Source organism: Entelurus aequoreus, linkage group LG11, assembly GCF_033978785.1.
Source record: "Entelurus aequoreus isolate RoL-2023_Sb linkage group LG11, RoL_Eaeq_v1.1, whole genome shotgun sequence".
Lineage (NCBI taxonomy): Eukaryota > Metazoa > Chordata > Actinopteri > Syngnathiformes > Syngnathidae > Entelurus > Entelurus aequoreus.
In genome coordinates, this window is record NC_084741.1 from 48,302,842 (window position 1) to 48,325,258 (window position 22,417).

A 22,417-nucleotide genomic window follows, 5' to 3' on the forward strand; every position below is an offset into this window, starting at 1 on the left:
CCACCAGACCTTCGTAACATAGACTCAATATCCCTCTTCAAATCAAGACTCAAAACACACCTTTTCCTGACTGCTTATTCATTGTAAATCTTATCGATCTTTGTTGTTGTTTTTATCCAATTGATTTTATTGTTTGATTTTGTACAGTGTCCTGGAGTGCCCAGAAAGGCACCTTTATAAGTGAAATGTATTATTATTATTATTATTATTATATACGGGCGGCCCCCTTCTGCTGTGGTCACACCCACAAGACAATGATGTGCATTTTGATTTTTGATATGTTGTTTCAACTTACCAGGGTGCTGGACTTATTCCAGCCTCAGAGGAGAGTACGAACAAAAGTACTGAAGTTGACGGGAGAATACGCTTAACATCAGATTTGACAGGAACGCCCACATTTAAAGGTTGCTCCACCCAAAGCGCGTATCTAGGATGAAGGCGCACATCACTTAAGTCGAGGTGGAGAATTTCGCGCAGCCAGAATGAACGCAATTGTGCACCTTTTTTCACTTAAGCACATGGAAAAATAGGGCCCAGAAAGTATATAGGACAGAAAGCCTTCCTTTCCAAATAAACCGCAAATGTGGTTTCGTCAACCTCCTGCCCTTTCAGATTCTGATTAAAGTTAATTCTGTAGTATGCATGCAAGACTCGCATGTAGCCAGGTTTCAATAATGTAAGAGGAAAAACATTAGTTGTGCACTGCACAGAAAGTGAGTAGTACCTCCATAGCGCGAATAGACCCTCCTGCTTGAAGAGACAGAAACTTTAATCACATAAAAATCTAAGAATTCAGTTATATAACAAGCACACCTTGGCAAGCGTAGTGAGAAATCACTAGGATTGGAATGCTGCCAACCAGTAACAAAGATGATTATGATTACTTTGGTAGGTTTTTTTGACAACTTTCAGTCAGAAGGTTTTTAAGCCATGTCCACCATTTGTACATCGAATATGATTTTGTTTGCTAATTGCTTGTTTCTCAAGGAACAGCTGATTTGCAAGTCCCACCCAAGCCTCGTCGTTCCCCAGCCCTGGAACATCCTCCCCTGCACTCCCCTTCGCTTGATCCCATAAAAAGCCGCTACTCACGGAGCACCAAGGAAAAGGAGGACTCTGCTTCCCAGTGTAGGTGCCAGATAGATTCCCTTTTCTTTTTACTTTCACATAATTATTTTGTCTTTGCACGTGTATATTTAACTCTTTTCTCAGATAGTTTCATTTTCAACTGTAGCAGACTGACTTGTTAGTAGCCATGTGTACATGGACATTTATTTAATCTGATCATCATTCGGATTAGATTGTTACTGTGTACATGGACCCTGAAAAAAAATGATCTGATTATAATGTGCATTTTTATGCAACACACCTTAAATTGGAATACTTAACTTTGACATGTGCAGAACCTAACATAAACAGAAAGGTGTGGTATTATTTGTGCTATGGCGCCATCTTTTAGACGAGTTGCTCACTGCAGGTGCTGAAGAAGCAGGAGACTTCCACTTTTATCAAACATGGCTGTGCATTTCTGCTTGTCCGACGTTATCATGGTATTTATAATTTTTTCTATCTGTTCACTACTTTTGTCTTACCTCTCTTTTTGAAATGTACAGTAGCTGTTCTGTGCTTTTTATGTTGTGATTATGTCCGAGTTGCGGCGCATCTTCATGTTTCAATATTGTGTACTTGTGATTGAGGCTCGCAGTTAGCACTTGGAATAGCTGTAATGTCGTGAATAAAACAGCTCGTTAAGACGACAACTATATACCTTCTTTTATTGTTACATCGACACATGACACTCCGTACCATCTTTTTGTTTTTGCTAGTCTCATTTTAGCGCTAATTCTGTACATGGTGAATTGGGGGAAACAGTATCAAGACAATCGCTTCATTCCGAGACTATTAAATTTAGTCCACCACAAAGTATAGCTGACATCAAAAACATGCGCAGTAAGGATAATTCTAACCCGAATTTCGGAAGATGTGTTGTCACGTGCTCCAATCCGAATGACTTTCGGCATAAACCACCCGTCTCGATCGGAATGAAGTTTTGATCCGAACGTGTGTATGTGATCGAGTCAGAATATTCCCAATGCCGTGTTTACATGAAGCATTTTTATTCCGGTTAGGCTTTTAATCCGATTAAATGTGTCCATGTGCACATAGCTACTGATAGTGGGTTCATGTGAGGTCAAGGTGTTTCATGTCTATAAATGGCAACCTATAATCCTTTGGACTCAGGGCTTTTGTCAACATTAATTAACTGGAGTGCTTTTTATGTAGGATTAATACATAAGGTTGTATTCAAAAGTATACTTGTGAGACATATTTTACTACACATAAGCCAATTTGAAAACAAGGTTTGGTGCATTTTGGAATTATAGTCTGGTTGTCATCAACAATAAATAATTTCAGATAGTTTTGATAATAGTTAAAGGGGGTTGGTCATGTAGTAAAGGTCATAATGCATCAACTATTTTTGTATACTCCCAGGCTTTTGTCATATTCCCTTTTTCAGAGTATGTTCAGTGTTTTCACTTCAAGTTTAATGGCTGGCTCTTTGGTCTATTTCTTTCTGTCTCTAGGTTTTCCCCTGGATGTCGTTTCCATTCCATTTCTGCATTATTTATAGTTTTGTAAATCTCAATTTTAATTTGTTCTTTTCTTTACCCCCTTTACCCTTCACCCTTTTTGCAGTGTACTGCTGCGGTCCTGTAGGCCTGCACTCCAAGCACCACTGAAGTCTTTCTCCGACTTGACCCTTCATCTATCATTTCCTGCCAATCCTTTCCGCCTGTCATTGTATAAATTGTCCTGTCTCATTAGCGTTCCCAATCCCCTTTTTTTTATTGTGATTTCTGTTACCTTGCTTTATCATAGCCATATTGCCTCACACAACCCGGGTGAAGGTTTTAGAGTTTAGAGCTCACAAAAGCAGGTTTTGTTCTAATACTTACTAATGGATGTGTGCAGTTTTGTTGTTGTTTTTACATTAGCTGGATCTGTTTCTATTTAATAGAAGAGGGTTCTTTGCTGCGTTAAAAATGGACAAAAAGCATGTGTCAGAAGGTGACAGATGATCTTAACTTGGTGTGTATCGCTTACAGTGTGATGAATGAGGTATGTAAAGATGGAGCAAGGCAATGTGATATCAGCCAATTGTTTGGTGATATGATATCTGCTGATCAATGGTTGGACAGTGTATGTTCTCTGGCTGGTTGTTTTGAATTGATTTAGAAACCCAATGTCTGAATGCACACAGTTTTTTGGTGAATATTACTTTTCAAAGCCAGATGTTCTGACAAATAGGTTATTTTTATCTGGTGGTGGCTCCATTTTGTAGGATCAAAAATACTTAACTTTCAGAGAAAGTACTTTATATACCAGAGGTTCTTTACCATTTTGACCTCGGGGCCCAACTTCTCCACTACGGAGGGGCCCAGGTCCCACTCAATTATTAACACTTAATTTGTCATCTTGCTTTTTATTTTTATCGTATTCAATAATTATATCTAACCTACTTACAGTTTACAAACTTGTCAAATGACATGAAACGATATGTTAATCACAAAGATGATTATTATTTAACACAAACTTTAGGATTAGGTCAGGCTGATTAGATAAATAAGCACTAATCAAATATACTGCATAAGAGGAGACTAAAGAAAAATAAATGAACATACAATTGTGTTGTACTAAATAAACTAAATAATAATGAATGTTTATTAACTAAAGTGTCAATAAAATTAAAGTGCAAATGAAAATACAGCTTCACCACTTTAGTCATATTTTTTGCGCTATAGAAAATTCTCTGACTTAAGCTTCAAACTTCTTCTGTTTGTTTGATAATGTCATTACTGCCACAAGTGGTGGAAAGGGGTATTACAACTGAGTACCGCTTGGGCCCATATGGACCACAGCTGAGAAACATCCATCCATCCATCCATTTTCTACCGCTTGTCCCTCTCGGGTTCACGCCGGGTGCTGGAACCTATCAGCTGCATTCGACCGTAAGGCGGGGTACACCCTGGACAAGTCGCCAGCTACAATCCTCAACTGTGCCCCACAAATGTACACTCATTATGAATTGCGTTCTGTTTCTTTTGTCAGTGCAGTCGTCCCTTGTTTACCGATGTTACCTGGTTCTGGGACAGTGATAAATTAATTTCCACGTTGTGGGAATCATTAATTAAAAATCGAATTTGTTCATAATTAGATGATAAAAAAACGTTAAGTTCTTTAACATTATGAGAGCTTTCTAGACATCCTTTAGTCACCTTTACACTTTTTCAATCCAAAAAGTACTGCTTCTTGAGGCTTAGTCAATCAGTGGCCACAATATTGAACTGTGCTTTGATTGGTTTGGTCACCTCTGGTGGCCAATACTACTGTAGTAATGATCTTTTAGTTTATTTAGCCATTTCTATGATTTAAAAAGCTTAATTTAGAGTAAACGTTTTATAGAATATGCTTAAAAAAACGAATCTGTGATGTGGGAAAACGCAATATAGCGAGGGAAGACTATGCATTAATAACCTTTTGCAATAACCTTATTGTACAATATTAACACCACCAGAGATGATAAAATTATTAGCATGATTTTTTTTTTAGTTAATTAAAAATCCAAACTGATTTTGAGATTAATAGGATACATTACAGTAAGTTGAAGTACATGAGTTGAAGTACAGTACATTATTACATTACTGATCACTGATACGCAATGTCCTTAGTATGTCGTTATGATGTGGGAATAAATAAATGGTTTTATCAAAGCAAAATGTTTCACAAATATAAACAATGTATTTAATAACTAAAATTGATTGCAATAAAATATTTAAGACTGATTATTGTATATGGGCTGCGACAGACCTGTATGACAAAATGTAAATTATTTGCTTTGGAATTAAGGTACGAAGTGAAGCATGGGCCTGATGTCTGCAGTGGAGATATGAGTGTGGATAATATCACATGTTTGATTGCAAGCCAACTCTATATGTGAGAGTTTGTGCAAATGCAGTTGTATGTGCGCATGTGTGTTTGGTGGTAGCTGCCATGACTAAGCTGTTTCTGGAAATGACTTTGGAGGCTAGAAAGCCTCGTGAGTCATCACCACATGAACTGACTGACTAAATATACAGTCACAAATACTCACAGAGCTCACAGTCATTAATAGTTAATAGTTACAATCAAGGTTGTGCTCTCATTTCCAAGAATGTGCATGCTGGCCAGGATGCAAAAAAGCCAACAAATAGTACTTGTTTTCTTGGCTTAGAGTTTAGTTTGTGATAGTGACAGACTAAATAGGTTCCCCCCCAACCCCACAAAACTGACCAAACTGTATTGAAGAGATGAGAGGGCACGAATCAGTAGTCTTCCCAGGAAACTAAACCAGTACTCTAAAAAAATCTAGTTAAAAGGGTTTGTTTACTCTACTTCAACCCACACATTAAAGTTGTTTTATCAAGCCACATTTGGTTGTGCTCTGAGCTTATATTTGTATATTTGGCTTGTGTTTTTCTGGTTTGTGTGTTTGTGGTGTTAGAATGAATGTTGAAACTAACATAAATACTTCCTGTTTTTTTATCCTTTCCTCATCCAGCTCTCGAATGTCGAGATGTTGATACTGCATGGTGGCTTTCTATTCAAATAACTGTCTTCTTGTGTTGTAAATATGTCTTTGCATTCAGCACTGCAAGAACTCCAACAGTACAATCCAGAAACTATCAATTGTAGCTTTGTGGATCAAAATGCACTATACATTTCCTGTTCTATTCAAGGGACAGTTTAATCTTTAGTCTTATACCTTTCTTTTTATATACCTGTACAGTTGAACCTTGATTTATCAACTAAATTGGTTCTTCAACGTGGTTCGCCAACCGAAAAGTTTATATAATGAAGCCAAGTTCCCCATAAGAATCAATGTAAAAATGAATAATTGGTTCTAGCCTCAATAAAAGTCCGTATTTTAGTAAAAAAAAACTGCACACTTTGAAGACATCCATCCATCTTTTTTGTACTGCTTGTCCCTTTCGGGGTCGCGGGGGGTGCTGGAGCCTATCAGCTGAATTCGGGCGATAGGCGCTGTACACCCTGGACAATTCGACAGCTCATCGCAGGGCCAACACAGATAGACAACATTCACACTCACATTCACACACTAGGGCCAATTTAGTGTTGCCAATCAACCTATCCCCAGGTGCATGTCTTTTGGAGGTGGGAGGAAGCCGGTGTACCAGGAGGGAACACACGCAGTCACGGGGAGAACATGCAAACTCCACACAGAAACACTATATATATATACTGTGTGCGTGCGCGTGTGTCTAGGGGTTTCTGTGGCATTGTTGAACACTCTAGGAGTTTTGTCGGCTTGTGTCCAGGTAGTGCCTTCTCTTTCACTGTAACAAAAGTCTGCTGTGGCATCTTTTTTGGTCTCATCACAATTCAAGACTTGTTGCGGAACAAAGCCCCCTTCACTTATAAAATCTTTGACATAAAGGTGCCGATAGCCGAAGGCTAATTAGCTACAATGCTAGCTCAGTGGTTGTCTAGTAACCCGAAGCTATACAGCAAGACTGTCAAAGTTTGGACACATTTAAAGCATTTCTGATCACACAAAGTGATCTCTATAAGACAGGCTGACACAGTGATGACCGCCGCAAGGTATGACTATTGCGAAAATAAGTTGCCGCTCGCCTCAAAGTTCCTCAAAATGGCTGCACCTGCATATACAGGAAGGGATGTCATCAAAATAGCAGCCCCACAGGGCGTCCAGCGACACACAATTAATGAATAAATGAAGCGTTCGTACGCCGAGAAATGGTCCGCACACAGGAATATTTGGCATGATGTAAACGTTCGTAAAACGAAACGGACGCAAATAGTGAGGTTCGGGAATCGAGGTTCCACTGAATTTTTTTTCCTGAAGTTATTTTTGGATGTTGATGTTGGAGGTTGTTGTTGCTAAGACATTCTAACTGATTGTCTCGCAATAAGAGTGACATCTCTCTTTGTCCTCTTCAGCCTGGCTGTACTCAATGCAGAGCACTGCAACTGATGTCAAGGTCCAAGAAAATGAAAGACCTGAGGAGGAGACTCTGTCTCTGGGAAGCAGCAGTAGCAGGGGCAGCAGTCTACCAGATCAAGGTTATGCTGCTTCTGAGGGAATGGTTGATGGTGAGGACTCAGGCCTGGTGAGTTCCCCATCCGACACCTATCCCACATCCCCAGAGGGAAGTTTGTTTTTGGAGAGAAGTTCTAAAGAGGAGCAAGGAGAGAGACTGCCTGGCCCAGTCCGGGACATTTCCAGTGACAGCGATGAAGGATGTGCCACCTGGAGTTCATATGAGAGGTAAAGAAGTCATTGAAGGTTGTTTGAAGAACTGTGCACCAAAAGTGGTGTGGAACTATCACGCTGGTGGCTATTTTTTGCTACCACGTAAATGTGGATAGCTAACACTAGCATTAGCATCAAAAGTCGCTTACTAATTTAGCAGGAACAGAGCCAAGGCAGCATTGGTCTGAATTCCCTCATCTTTGAGCTCACGCCAGTGAGTGAAAGCTGATACTGCTGTCTTTTTATCCGGGTAAGCTCTGTTTTTCTTTCAGCGTGGCTCGGTTGATAGAACAACCATGCCAGCAACCTGAGGGTTCCTGTTTCGATCCCCGTCTTCCGCCATCCTAGTCATGTTCATTATGTCCTTGAGCAAGACTATTCACCCTTGCTCTCGATGGGCGTGTTTAGGGCCTTGCATGGCAGCTCCCGCCATCAGTGTGTGAATGGGTGAATGTGGAAATAGTGTCAAAGCGCTTTGAGTACCTTGAAGGTAGAAAAGAGCTATACAAGTTTAACACATTTACCGTTTTTGTTTCCTCAGACCAAATTTTTCGTTTCTTTTGTTGTTTTGGATCTTCGGCCATGATAGCAGTTATCACACTTTTTCTTTTAGTTTTCTGGCAGCACGTAGGCGTTCGCGTCAACTTCCATCTTTTTAATGAATGGGGAGAGGTAGCGACGTATGCCGTAAAGAAAGTAGGCACATTTGTAGTTTTTGTGTGGCAAGGTTCTTGCCACCTTCCTCAAAGTCACTAACTGCCAGTAAAAGCAATACAGACCCCCTCAAGCCATGACAGAGGTGTCATTCAACTAGTTGTAAGGCCATGTAATATCCCAAAAGTTATGACAATTTTATGAAGGTTGAAAAGTTATTTAGTTCTGCACCACTATTATTAAACGGCGACAGGTGTGGACGCCTGCACAACATGCTGTTTTGATTGTCTCCCTGGAGTCTCACTAGCAGGACTAACAGTATTTGTGCTAAATAGTCTGGAGACACTTTTCCGTCGAGTGCAAACACTGGCAAGATGTACTCAGCATTGGAATTTATGTACCCCCTGCATCTGCGCATGTGTGAATGCAGAAAAGTATTGTGCATGAACAACACCTTCACATGAGTACAATCGTTGCTCTAAATAATGCTATATTTTTTGTATTTTGTCATTTTAATTTATATGTTTCACACTACTGATGACAAATGTATGATGAGGTCAAGGGGGTGTCCAATTGATGACGTGTGGGCCACTTGTGGAATGTGGCTGTTTTTTATTTGGTCATCATAAAAACATCCAAAATGGATAGTGATAAATAGGTATCATGTAATTTAAAAAATATATAAAATGTTCATTCTAATAATGAACAAAAACAGAGATTTATCTTTGACTATATAGATAACATTTATTTAGCCATTTTATCAGACTATTTTTATTACAATTTACATGATGTGAATTGGTAATCGTAATTTCAATATTTATAAATATAATGCAAGTATTATAATTCCAAAGACTCAACCTTTACTGTTCATTTTTATAAGTATCAGCAGTTTTTAGCGTGCCAGCTGTAATAACAAGCACAGTTCTCACCACGTGTTTACATTCGGTGTGTAGCCAAAGCTGACATGTTCAACCTTTTATTGCTGTGTTTGAGTTTGGTTCGCTGTCCTTATTCAAAGGCCAACGTGTAAAGTGAATATTATCCCATATCTCTTCTTGCCTTTTATGTCAATATGAAATGCATGTGATAATAAGCCCAGGGTGGGAATCCATTATGAATGATCTAACTGTAATACAATTAATGAACACTGGCACTGATACTGTTGTTTGTAGTATTCCAAGAAAACACTATAACTGTTTTCTCAGAAGTGTTAAAGTGACGTCCCATCCCAAGTTTCTTTGAAGACACATTTTATTTGAATTAGCTGTCTTGTTTTAAATATATCAAGGCTGAGATGTCTGTAACTGATGAGAAATAAGTGAATTAAATCTGAACTACATAAAGGGTTTCAAACAGCTGTGAAAAGCACAGAAGGTTGGCTGGCTATATGTCCTCATCTCTTCTTGCATGTCTACTGATGCATTATTTTTTTTCTCTTTCGTTGTCACAGTCGCAACAAACTTCAGGGTAAATCAGGCAGAACAAATGGTACCTATGAAGAAAAATATAAATGGCTCCATCACACCAATTTGGTGGCAGACATTTCAGGTAAGGGGACAAGCTGCAGCATAATGTCCTGCTACTTACTTACTGAACAGAATATTTACAGATAATGCATTTTATTTGTATTATGTAAGTAATAAACAACCATGTCACATCTGGTCATGTTGTACATTCAGATAGCTAAAGTGCGTGTTTTCTATCTGTCAAAATATATTTTTATTAACATTACCTGACTACACTTCATGTTAATTGCATCATTTTTAAAGACAAAAATAATTGCTGTAATGAATGAAAAAGTTAGACACAATATTAACACAATATTAATTTGTTTGTGCAGAGTGTCCTAGGGTTCCTGTGTCTGTAGTGGACATGGATATACCCGTCACAGCTATAGACGAAATAGTGGATGAGGAAAATATAGCAACAAGACCCACTGGCCCCAAGTTGTCTCACAGTAAAGGTAGAAAGTGTTATACCCAATGTAGTAGCTGGCCATTTGGCTGTATACATTAGCTTCAAAATAGATATATATATACAATATGGTTGTTTTAAAATAAGTTATGTTGTTTGTTATTTTTTCCCATTTCATCACAGGTTCAGAAGGTGCTGCAGAATGGTGCAACAAAAACAATAATGCTTTTACAGCTTCCACAAATAAAAGCAGCATTGTAAATTCTAGGCATGTATCTCAACCGGAGCAGTATAGGACGCCACTGGAAAAGGCAGCAATTGTGCATACAGATGAAAACACGATTTGTAAAAAAACACATCAAGCGATGACTAAAGGTGTGAAAGAGGATAAACAAAGACCATTTGCAGATTTTGAGTCTCAGGAACAAAGCAAACATATGATCAAAAATCTTAGGAGTAATCCTCATTGTTTACCTGAGGACAGTCCTGTTCTATCCCCAGCCAGCCATAGATCATTGTCCACAGAACGAGTAGAGACTCACAGTGTCTACCAAAATAACTCCAGCTCTATTTTGCAAAGGAAAGTTACTTGTAATCCCACCTCGCGATGTGGTATGAAAACATTTACTGTTGTTCCTCCTAAAGCCTCTGTCTTGCAAGGTGCTAAGCAAAATGCATCTGCATCAATAACTGCTAGTGCCATTACAATTGAATGTGGTGGGGGTGGTCACCACAACAATCGAGTTGATCCAACACAATCTTTGATTGCCAACAGTGATGGGGCCCCACTCGTAGGAAAAGCCAAAGCTTTTTGGAGCTCTAGTGAAAGAAAAGAATGTGCTGGTTCTTGCAGCAAAGGTGTGATTGACAAACCAAAGGAGAGCTTGGATAACTTTAAAAATACTCCCACATCTAATTCAGAGACTACATTGACCACTGACAGAAGAAAAGAACTTGTGAAAACACATAGACTAAATCATTCTGCAGAGAGTACCTTGTTCAAAGAGACTGGTCATAAAAGGAACGAATCATTAAACAGTGTCTTTACAAAACAGCATCATGCAGAAATTGATATTTTAGCACACGAAAGTATTAAGCAGCCACCACAGGCTCAAGATTTTTCTCCGTTCCTCAAAACAAACAGACGTACCTCCAGTCAATATGTGGCGTCTGCCATCAATAAGTACATCCCAAAGACCTTCACAAAAACCAACATTGTGTCTTTTCCTGCTCAGTCCTCTCCTTTAACACAACCCAATGTTGCCTTTCGTTCATTGGGTCGCTCCATACAAGTGAATCCACGACAGTCCTCTAAGATCTCTTTGATAGATAATAAGTTTGATAAATCTGGTATGCACCACCCTGGTCCTGTGAGGTCCAAGAGCTACCCTGAATTTGTGTCAGACAGCCATAGTGTAGTCAAAGAAGACAAGGGAAGCGATTTTGTTGAATCCGCCAAAGATAGCTTGTGGTCACTCGGGCCAGTCTCAGACAAAATTAAACACTTTCAGTCAAGCTGTTCCCCACAAATGACCTTGACTGATGGCAATATTAGACAAGTTAACAGTAATCGGTGTCAAAGCCCCACAGCTTCACAGAGTAGTCCTCTTCAACTAACTGCCAAACCACCAACCAAGTGTCTAACAGCCGATGTTGCAAAACCAGAACTGTCATGTCGAAAGTCGGACAGTGCCGACACCTTTGGACCTCCACCTGTGAACATATTTGGACCAGTTAAAAAGTTCAAGCCAGTGATCTGTAGATCTGTTGATCGAGAGACCTCTCTGCACAGTAATCTAATGGAAGCTATCCAGGCAAGTGGTGGCAAGGATGGGCTCAAGAAGGTGAGCACCAAGAGCTTTTATGTCGAATAATGAATGCATTAACACAATGTTTTAAGTGATATGAGATGACATGCTTAACTTAAAAATATTACATTTGTCCTTGATGGTTCTTTGGGAAAGAAGGCCTATAAATGATCTACATTTTCCTTTTGTATTGACGTGACTAGATATGCTCATCTCGTGCCAGAAGCAAAGAGGCGTCTTCTAATGAGAGTGCTAGGTCCGCTCTTCTTGCTGCTATTAGAGCCCAGAGCAGCTCTGAAAGACTGAGGAAGGTAAAATACTTTTGTGGCTACTTATTAATCTGTCAACTCCACACTTCTTTAATCATCACGATGGAACATGTGGATAGCATGTCTGCCCCACAGCCAGGTGGATCTGGGTTTGAATCTTAGCTCTGACCCCTCTGTGTCGAGATTGCATGTTTTCTCTGTGTTTACATGGGTTTACTTTGGGTTCTGGTTTCCTGTGACAGTCCAATACTTACATATATACGTACAGTATTTGGTTAATCATATACTAAATTGTCCAAGTGTAAATGTGAGGATGGTTGATTGTATAAATGTGTCCTTTGATTGACTGGCTAAGTGTGTACCCCAACTCTTGGCTGAAGACAACTAGGATCGTTTCCAGCTCAGCTGAGATCCTAACTAAACAGCCTACATGGTAAAAAATGAAGGAATTGTACTGTTTCGGTCAAATAACCTTCAAAAGCTTCCACATGCAGTTTAAATTTCCGGTATTTCCTCCTTGTGGGAGGAATAAAAGTTGATCCTATCCTTGAAACAACATTGTTTTTTGATCTATTCTGTCAAAAGTACTGCCGCAATTAGTCGACTTACCACAATATGCGTAACAACTGCTGAACAACTACGTCATGGAACGTTTATGTAATTCGCCGTACAGCAATACCCACCAATGAGCTTGACTTGTGGAAAAGATTAGCTTTGTCTCACAGACTGACTACATTATTTTTGTATTTGTAGCAAGCAACAACACAGCAGTAACTGGCACGTAACCATACACACTGCATTGAACTCATTCAAATGCTTCCCAAAATAGCTGTCCAATCTTATGCTTGTAACCTGATTCTTTAATTTTGGACCTCCAAAATCTGCATCAATCTCCATCCATACTGTGAACGGGTTGAAACTTTGACAAGTCGATTTCAGGTCTGTCACTGTCCATTAGGATGTCTCAAGGTGTAAAATACGATAGTATTTTATTTAGAAAATAAACCGGATATTGTATTTTGTGTTATTTTTGTGCACGACATCCTGTGCCATTCAAGCTGTCTTTTGCTAAATTGATCAGCCATGCTCTGGCAAAAATGGGAACTCTGCGTGTACCATGCATCTGGAAAGTATTCACAGAGCTTCACTTTTTCCACATTTTGTTATGTTACAGATTTATTATTCCAAAATGGAAATTCATTTTGTCCTCAACATTCTACATAACATTCCATAATGGCAATGTCAAGTTTATTTATTAATGTATTCATTATTATTATTCTCTTTTTAAATGCACAAATATTTTCAAAATTAAAAACTAAAAATTACATGTTCATAGACTTTGCTCAATACTTTGTCGATTTATCTATGGCAGCAAATACAGCTTCAAGTCTTTTTGAATATGATGCCACAAGCTTGGCACACCTATCTTTGGGCAGTTTCGCTCATTCCTATTTGCCCATTCCTCTTTGCAGCATTGGAAGTGTTGGTTTTCATCCACGATATGTCTGCATTGCTGCATTCATCTTTTCCTCTAACCTGACAAATCTCCTAGTTCCTGCTGCTGAAAAACATCCCCACAACAGGATGCTGCCACCACCATGTTTCACTGTAGGGATGGTATTGGCCTGGTGATGAGTGGTGCCTGGTTTCCTCCAAACATGATGCCTGGCATTCACACCAAAGAGTTAAATATTTGTCTCATCAGACCAGAGAGTTTTGTTTCTCATGGTCTGAGAGTCTTTCAGGTGCATTTTGACAAACTTTTTTTTTTTTACCAAAAAAATTGCTTCTGTCTGGCCACTCTACCATACAGGTCTGATTAGTGAATTGGTTTAGAGATGGTTGTCCTTCTAGAAAGTTCTCCTCTCTCCACAGTGGAATGCTGTAGCTCTGACAGTGTGACCATCAGGTTCTTGGTCACCTCCCTGACTAGACTAAGATGAATACAGCAATGTACAGAGACATCCTGGGTGAAAACCAACGCTTCCCATCCAACCTAAGCTTGAGAAGGGCTGCAAAGAGGAATGTGCAAAACTGCCCAAAGATTGGTGTGCCAAGCTTGTGGCATCGTATTCAAAAAGGCTTGAGGTTGTAATTGCTGCCAAAGATGTGTCAACAAAGTATTGAGCAAAATCTGTGAATTTTTTTTACGTACATGTGGTTTTTTTGGGGGGGGTTTATTAAAATTTGCAAAAATGTTTAAAAAATATATTTTCACATTGTCATTATGGGGTATAATGTCTGTAGAATTTTGAGGACAAAACGTAACTTATTCCATATTGGAATGAGGCTGTATGTGTAATATAACATGTAGAAAAAGTTACGCGCTGTGAATACTATTCGGATGCAATGTATGTGAGGAAAAGCTGCAGACTGGCAGAGCCTGACACATTGACTAAATGTATCTATTCCGCTGCCATGGCAGCATCGTTCAGCAGCCAGTGTTAGTCGGCATAATCGACCATGAAATGTGTCATTTTACTGTGGACACATTGAAGTAAAAACTAGAGCGACAAGCTGCAACAGACTGCAAGACAATGTCAATGCAATGTAGCAACCTAACAGTGATGGCTAACTGTTGCAGTTAAAGTCTATAATCATAAACCATAAAGTAAAACTAATCCCCGCCTCCATAAACAATTTTTTTTTTACAAATGCCGTTATCACTGGGGTATGATAAATAGCGAAACATGCGACACACCAAACAAGCATGCTAACAGCAACGCTAACTGCCAAGCTAGCTTGAATATAGAGCAGCGGAACAACCGAAGAATAAGTACTTAGTACTCAAAAGTCTGTCTGGAACCGCGTGACAGCGCAGAGTAACCAAGTATGAATAGGAAATTAGCAATAGATTAGTAAGACTCTAGAGAGAAAATACAACAACTACACAAAACTACACTGAGCATTCACATCGGAAAACGGGTAATGATGCAATACACCATTTATGTCAGCAGCTGAAGGAGGAGCTTTTGTGACCTTTAACCTGTTTTGAAATGTTTTTTAATTATTCGTATGCCAAATAATATTTTGATATTTTATCGCAAGAGTCTGCAATGTGGTATATCGCAATATGGATTTTAGGCCATGTCGCCCATCCCTACTTTCAATGTTAACCCTCAGAGGACATTCCATTTGATCATCTTCAACGCCAAACAGGACATAAAAATCTTTTTTTGTTGTTTTTGTTTTTTTTTACAAATATTTTGGATTTATTCATATTATCTTACTTTTTTTGCTCAAATTTCTAAAACTTCAGTCCTTAACTAAATTAACAAACTTGTCATTATTTTGTTTTTATCAAATGTTGACCCTCCTTTTGATCAGATAATGTCACAGGTCTAATAAAATCACTCATGTTATGCAAATTAATACAAATTGAAAAAATTAATTTTATTAAAGGAATTCAAAGGGTTAATAAACCTTTTTTTTTTTAAGTTTAGATTTTTTTACTTTTAGGGCTGAAGTTGAGAACTTTGAGCAAAGAAAGTTTAAAAAAATGAATAAAAAATGTGTTGCGCCCTTTAAAAAAATGAATGACTTCCAGTTTGGCTTTGAAGTATTGTGGAATAACTACTAGTGTATCGTACGCCTATGAAAGAATTCCATCCGTCCATTTCTTACTGCTTGTCCCTCTTGGGGTTTCGGGGGTGCTGGAGCTTATACCAGCTGCATTCGGGCAGAAGGCTGCGTATACTTTGGTTAAGTCGCCAATACATTGACATTTTTAAATTTATAGATGAAAAAACCCTCTTAGAGAAAATGTATAATAAAGGTACACAACAAAAATGACCAAATACAGCTGAAATTAATATTTATCATGTAGTTTTGTGTGGCTTCTTGTTTTCCTACAGACTAAATCTGGGGCTGCTGATGAGCTCCAAAGATGCAGAAATGCAGCTTTTAAGGAGGAACAAAGGAAAGATGTTCCCTCATCTCCCTCAACAGTTTCTTTGACATGCTCTTCGCCCTTCTTTACATCATCATCGCCTTCCATACTTTCACCTCCACCACCACTTTCTCCCTTCTTGCACCAAGCTAAGCATACCGCTGTAGCACGTCCAAGTGCAAATGCCCTCACAAACCCCGCCTTGGCTAGGGAGGCTATGATGGAGGCCATCCGTTCTGGAGCCGCTGCAGAAAATCTAAAAAGGGTAAGACATTTTTTCCACCATGCACCAGTTAAACTTTTCCCACCATGCACCAGTTAAACTTATCACAAACTGAGTTTCATGAAAGGCTAATGTCAAAAGTAGTGCTTTACTCACACGCTACCATGGATCAAATCACAAGGAACAACTCCTCCTCCTTCTGTCCCAGCGTTTGCAGAGGAAATGTAAACAGTCACTTTTAAAGAAACCTAAAATAAAACAAGTTAGTTAGTCCATTTTAAATTAGAATTTGCCTTGGAAGTGGAAAGCATTCACAGCGCTTCACTTTTTCCACATTTTGTTGTGTAACAGCCTTATTCCAAAGTTGATTGAATGCATTAATTTTTGTCCTCAAAGTTTTACACACAATACCCCAAAATGTTTTTAAATGTTATTGCAAATGTATTTAAAAAAATTTAAAAACCTAAGAAATCACAAGTATTTACAGCCTTTGCTCAATACTTTGTTGATGCACCTTTGGCAGCAATTACAGCCTCAAGTCTGTTTGAATACGAGGTCACAAACTTGGCACACCTATCTTTGGACAGTTTCCAAACATCTTCCATTTACAGATGATGGAGGCCACTTGCTCATTGGGACCTTCAAGGCAGCTGATATTTTTTTGTACCCGTTTCGCGGAATTGTCCCTCGAGACAATTCTGTCTCGGAGGTCTACCGACAATTTCTTCGACTTCATTCTTGGTTTGTGCTCTACCATGCATTGTCAATTGTGGGAACTTTATATATAGATAGCTGTGTGCCTTTACAAATCATGTCCAATCAATTGACTTGTTCACAGGTGGACTCCAATTAAGCTGTAGGAACGTCTCATGGGTGATTAGTTGAAACAGGATGCACCTGATCTCATTTTTGAGTTTCGTTGCAAAGGCTGTGAATACTTACTTAGATGTGATTTCCTAGTTTTTTTATTTTTAATAAATTTGCAATTTCAAAAAAAAAAAAGCGCATTGTCATTATGAGGTATTGTGTGTAGAATTTTGAGGACAAATAACAAAATGTGGATAAAGTGAAGCGCTGTGAATACTCTCCGGCTGCATTGTACCGTAATTTCCGGACTATAAGGCGCACTTAAAATCCCTTTTTTTTTTTTTTTTTCAAAACTCGACAGTGCGCCTTATAACTCGGTGCGCCTAATGTACGGATTAATTCTGGTTTTCCTTACCGACCTCGAAGCAATTTTATTTGGTACATGGTGTAATGACAAGTGTGACCAGTAGATGGCAGTCAAACATAAGAGATACGTGTAGACTGCACTATGATGGCAATATGACTCAAGTAACACCGTTTTATATGTTCCATTGAAAATATAGAACATTACACACGACCCTCAAAAATCCATCAAACTGTTTCAGTACGACTTTTGTAAGCTATGAAGCCTCACCGCTTGATGTGCTACAACAAATTAGTATTATTATGGTGTGTGTATAAGGTAAGACATATTTGGCGTTTTGTTTCGCAATATTATGCAAAATAAACTTTTCTTACCTTCTGGTACCTGCTGATCTGTATTTGAGATCTGCATAAATCCTGAAAAATTAAGCGCGTCCGCCTTTGTAGTCGATGCCAAAACCGTAGTCAATAAGCTTCTTCTTTTCCTCTATTTTCTTGTTATGGGACATTCATCCTTTGCTGTTGTCATTTCTTATATAAAGTAGTGTAAAGTTCTTACTTATATCTGTCAGTAAACCCGCCATGAAAGCGCTAAAACATACCGGTGTAGTGAGTTTACATTAATCACCCAAGGAACTTTTAGTTATTAGAGAGTTCCGGTCGGACGGTTTTTCATGGGACACATTTACGGTGGTGTTGTTCCCGGATGAGGAGATGCTCCTCAGTTATTGATTTAAGTAAAGTCTGAATGTCATTAAAACAATTAGCTCTATCTTTTGACACTTCTTCCACTTCCGTCCTTGCACGCTACACCGCTACAACAAAAATGATGGGGAGAAGACGCTGCCGAAGGTGAGCCACGTAAATAAGACCACCCACAAAACGGCCCATCCAGAAGCGACTGACAGAAAACGGCTTGAAGATGATCTGTAAAACATAATCTATGCAACATTTTGACCAAAGAACCTCCATTACATGTTATGTAGACCACAAGGAATTGTTTTCAATTTGGAAAAAAAATTAAATTGTTTGACTCCTTTAATGCGCCCTATAATCCGGTGCGCCTAATATATGAAAAAAGATTAAAAAAAATAGACTATTCATCTGCAGTGGGCCTTATAATCCGGTGCGCCCTATGGTCCGGAAAATACGGTAAGATTCCCTTGTCTTGGCAGCACAAGCGCACTCTCACAGCCGTGTGTGGAACTGTCAGTTTGCACGTCCTTTTTAAATAAAATACAAAATAGTGCTCGCAAAACAGTGATGAGGGTTGACAAATCACATTGTGTGCTAAATTATATTTGTACCTTTTCTTCCCGGTATTGTGAGCGTTTAGATTATCAGCATATATTTTGCACATTAATGTAGACAGAGACGCAGAATGGATTGCACGCCTTTTTCTGCTCACTTAACAAACACAATCCACTTTAAAAATGTTTAGTAGATTAGCTTTGCGTGTGCTAACAACTTTGCACGTGTTTTAGTACACGCAAACCTTTAGTAAATCAGGCCCTAAGGGTATACATATAGGGCTAATATTAGGAATTATGATGTCACATGATGTACATTACAATCTGATAACATTAATAAATAGCTCAGATAACAGATGAAATAAACATTAATAAATAGCTCAGATAACCCGAACGGGACAAGCGGTAGAAAATGGATGGATGGATAACAGATGAAATAAAAGCGCTACTATGAAGATTACCCATAGGTGGGTTGGGGTGAACAAATTAGAGCTCTACCATAATAGTGATGTCATATTTGGTTAGTGTAAAACTAAAGGTAAATTTGTTGTCAAATTATCCTCGGTTTCAGTTTCTTACCTCCAGGATTGGACAAGTTACAGCTAAATCTAAATGTAAAAAAAATATATATAAATATTGTATCAATCTTAACACTTTTTTAAAATTTTGCCTGTCATTTACAATCGTTATGTAAGACAAGCACATACGTTTTCTTTTTTTTATGCATTCCAACTCATAAACAAACACTAGCAAAAGTCAGCTAACAATGAAGAGAGTCTCTCTATTCCGCCTATAAAAAGCTCTAAACATCCAAACACCTCCATGTTTTATACACACGTAAGTATATATGTAATGTAGTAACAGGCACATTCATGATAGCGTGTAATATTTGTATGTCTTACTCATTTAAAGCATACGCCGGCGTATTAGTTTGAAAAACGCATCACAACATTGGCTTTTCCCTTCAACAACAACACTACTACTAATGAGACGACGACGACTACTTTCGGATAAATGATGATCCAGAAACTTAATTTTTGAGACTGAATATAAGTTAAAGTTAAAGTACCAATGATTGTCACACACAAACTAGGTGTGGTGAAATTTGTCCTCTGCATTTGACCCATCCCCTTGATTACCCCCTGGGAGGTGAGGGGAGCAGTGGGGAGCAGTGGGCAGCAGCGGTGCCGCGCCCGGGAATCATTTTTGGTGATTTAACCCCCAATTCCAACCCTTGATGCTGAGTGCCAAGCAGGGAGGTAATGGGTCCCATTTTTATAGTCTTTGGTATGACTCGGCCGGGGTTTGAACTCACAACCTACTGATCTCAGGGCGGACACTCTAACCACTAGGCCACTGAGTAGGTTGATGATCTACAAGTTTTAGAAGGTGGGTGATAAACAGATTAAGCTTTAGTATACCACTAAGCATCATGTAGCAATATTTGTAAGTGCTGAACAAAATATACAATTTACTAACGTAATAAAACAATCACATACTGTACAATGTCTACTCTCACTGGGATGCTGACTGATTAGATATTCGTACGTTCCTGTTAAGATGAATTAATCATAATCCTCACTCAGGATTAAAAAACAAAAAAGTTCCTCAAGCGAGCGTCTTTTATCGTGTGTCTTTCGCCATCTGCGGTTCTAAGTTTGATGTCAAAGTCAACTTCTCGGTCTATGACAACAACCTTCTACTGTACGATCGAGAGGCATGATTTATAATGTAGATTTAATTTTCAACAGCATAGAGGCGATGTGGGAGCAGCAGCTCAGTATGTCAATATAGCTGCATAAGCTAGTTAGCTCTGTGATCACAGCACTGCTAAAAATATTTTGATAATACTTTGTTAAAATTCAGGTCACGAGATGTACGGTAAATGGAGTATTGTTGGCGGTTTTTGGATGCCTTTTTTAGAGTTTTTTTGGGGGCGCTATAGTGTTCACCCATTCGTACTTGCTGTACTTTACGAATTAAAATGCATAAAAAAAAGAAAAACTTTTCGTCTTACACACAGTTTGTGAATGATAGGCAATATTTAAAAAAAAGTGCAGTTACCCTTTAGGAAGGTATCTGCTTGAAAACAGAAATATTGTGCATTCCTGTTAAATACATTTGACAAATATTTAATTACTGAATACTTTTGTGAATAAACACATCTTTATCAGCACATGTTTATTCTGTCCGTTGTAGAAAAAAAAAAAAGATGTGTTTATGTGTGTTGTAGGTGGCAGTGCCCACAAAGACGGTCAAAGTGAACGGCAGACTGGGAACAATCAATGCAACCTCCTCCAAGCTCTCTTTGCAATAACCATCAACGCAAGAAATATTAAGTCTTTTTTCCTGCAGTGCTTTGGAGTGGACATTTGTGAAACTACGTGTTTGTGTCACTGACATAATGTGTGAAAAAGGCAGATGAAACATTGCAAATCTGAAAGCAACAGCATGACCGGAAACAACGAGTTTAAGAATGCTTGATTTAACTTAGCTGCTGACAGGTTTGATGTTTTTTGTTTTTTTTAATTGAAAATCAGATCTGTTTCTCTGCTGGAAGTCTTCTCGGTGTCCATCTTTGATTACACGAACACTTCAACTTTTCAACAAAATGTGCCAATGAAAGCAGAATGCATTACGCCTTTTATTCTCATTTTTGTTTACCACAGCTGAGATTTGCATGTTGCTCAGTGTTATGTACATGATGTAAAAAAAATCCTAATGTGATGCAATAGATTTTACTTTTAATTTTAGTTAATGTTCATTTAGATATTGTAAAGAATGCCAACAATCTGGATATGATTCACAAGTGCCTGTTCGTTTATTATACACCATTTATACATGCACTTGGTCAGTGTTTAGCAGCCATGTTTATATTGAAATACAGGAGAAGTGTAATTTAACCTGTCTTTATTTTTTTTTAATATTTCTTAAATAATATTGATTTGTTCACAGCGTGCAGAGTATGTAATAGCTTTGTCAGCAGTATCTTAAGAGTTACTGCATATTTGTTTTTGTGCTTCAGTGCTGTACATATAAATAGTTTACATTTCAGAGTAGTTGTATTTAATTTAGGAAAAGCGCGGCCACCGCTGCTGCTCACTACTCCCCTCACCTCCCAGGGGGTGATCAAGGGTGATGGGTCAAATGCAGAGAATAATTTCGCCACACCTAGTGTGTGTGTGACAATCATTGGTACTTTAACTTTTAACTTTAAAAGCCGTATGCTGCTATTGACGATTTTGAATTTGAGAACTACTGTACATGTATATTGAATCAGTTTTCCATATTAAAATTTGCATGCTTGCTGCTGTAATAGATTAACATTAAAGTGGAGGGATTTCATGTAGATTAATTTATGTTCAGTCTTAAATTTAAAAAAAATATTTAAAAAAAATATATATTTATGTTCAGTTTTATACAAGAAAAAAGTTGTTTTTATCCAGATTATAAAAAAAATCATTTTGTATCATTCTACCACATTTTGTTTTGAGATAAACCGAAAAGCCCTCAACTTTGTGTTGTATAATTTGTAAACAAATGAAAACATGTTATTTCATTGCTGGCTGGGGATTTATATAATTGTTTGTTTTTCTGAGAGGGTTGCACTTAGTTTGTCTACCTAATGTTTAAATAAAAAAAATATTTTTTAATCACGCAATACTTTTTTGGATGTCTTCATTGAACCAGCACTCATGCGATGCACAAATTGTAAAAGCATCACCGGGATGTTTATTGTACCATTTCCAGGAGGAGGAGGGCTTGACAGGATACTTCTCATCCTGCCCTTGTGAAATATTCCCTTTAAACATCTCTCTTCTTTCTGGCCCGCCACGGTCGAGCTGCTTTTCCCGGCAGCCGCTCAGCGCCCTGACTCATCACTGTGGCTGCACAAAATCACTCTTCC

The 22,417-nt window shown here is 38.4% G+C and overlaps 1 protein-coding gene across 7 annotated transcripts in view; it reads left to right on the forward strand.

The window, feature by feature from the left end:
• Positions 1-21,148, forward strand: part of LOC133660187 (protein cordon-bleu-like) — a 158,101-nt gene extending 136,953 nt beyond the window's left edge. For all 7 annotated transcript variants that reach the window (XM_062063431.1, XM_062063432.1, XM_062063433.1 and 4 more), the window contains 8 exons: positions 988-1,128; positions 7,021-7,348; positions 9,438-9,535; positions 9,828-9,950; positions 10,085-11,745; positions 11,913-12,020; positions 15,833-16,132; positions 20,744-21,148. In XM_062063431.1, the coding sequence (XP_061919415.1) occupies positions 988-1,128; positions 7,021-7,348; positions 9,438-9,535; positions 9,828-9,950; positions 10,085-11,745; positions 11,913-12,020; positions 15,833-16,132; positions 20,744-20,827 (2,843 nt within the window). In that variant the 3' untranslated portion in view covers positions 20,828-21,148. The remainder of the gene's footprint in view (positions 1-987; positions 1,129-7,020; positions 7,349-9,437; positions 9,536-9,827; positions 9,951-10,084; positions 11,746-11,912; positions 12,021-15,832; positions 16,133-20,743) is intronic.
• Positions 21,149-22,417: the final 1,269 nt, after the last annotated feature.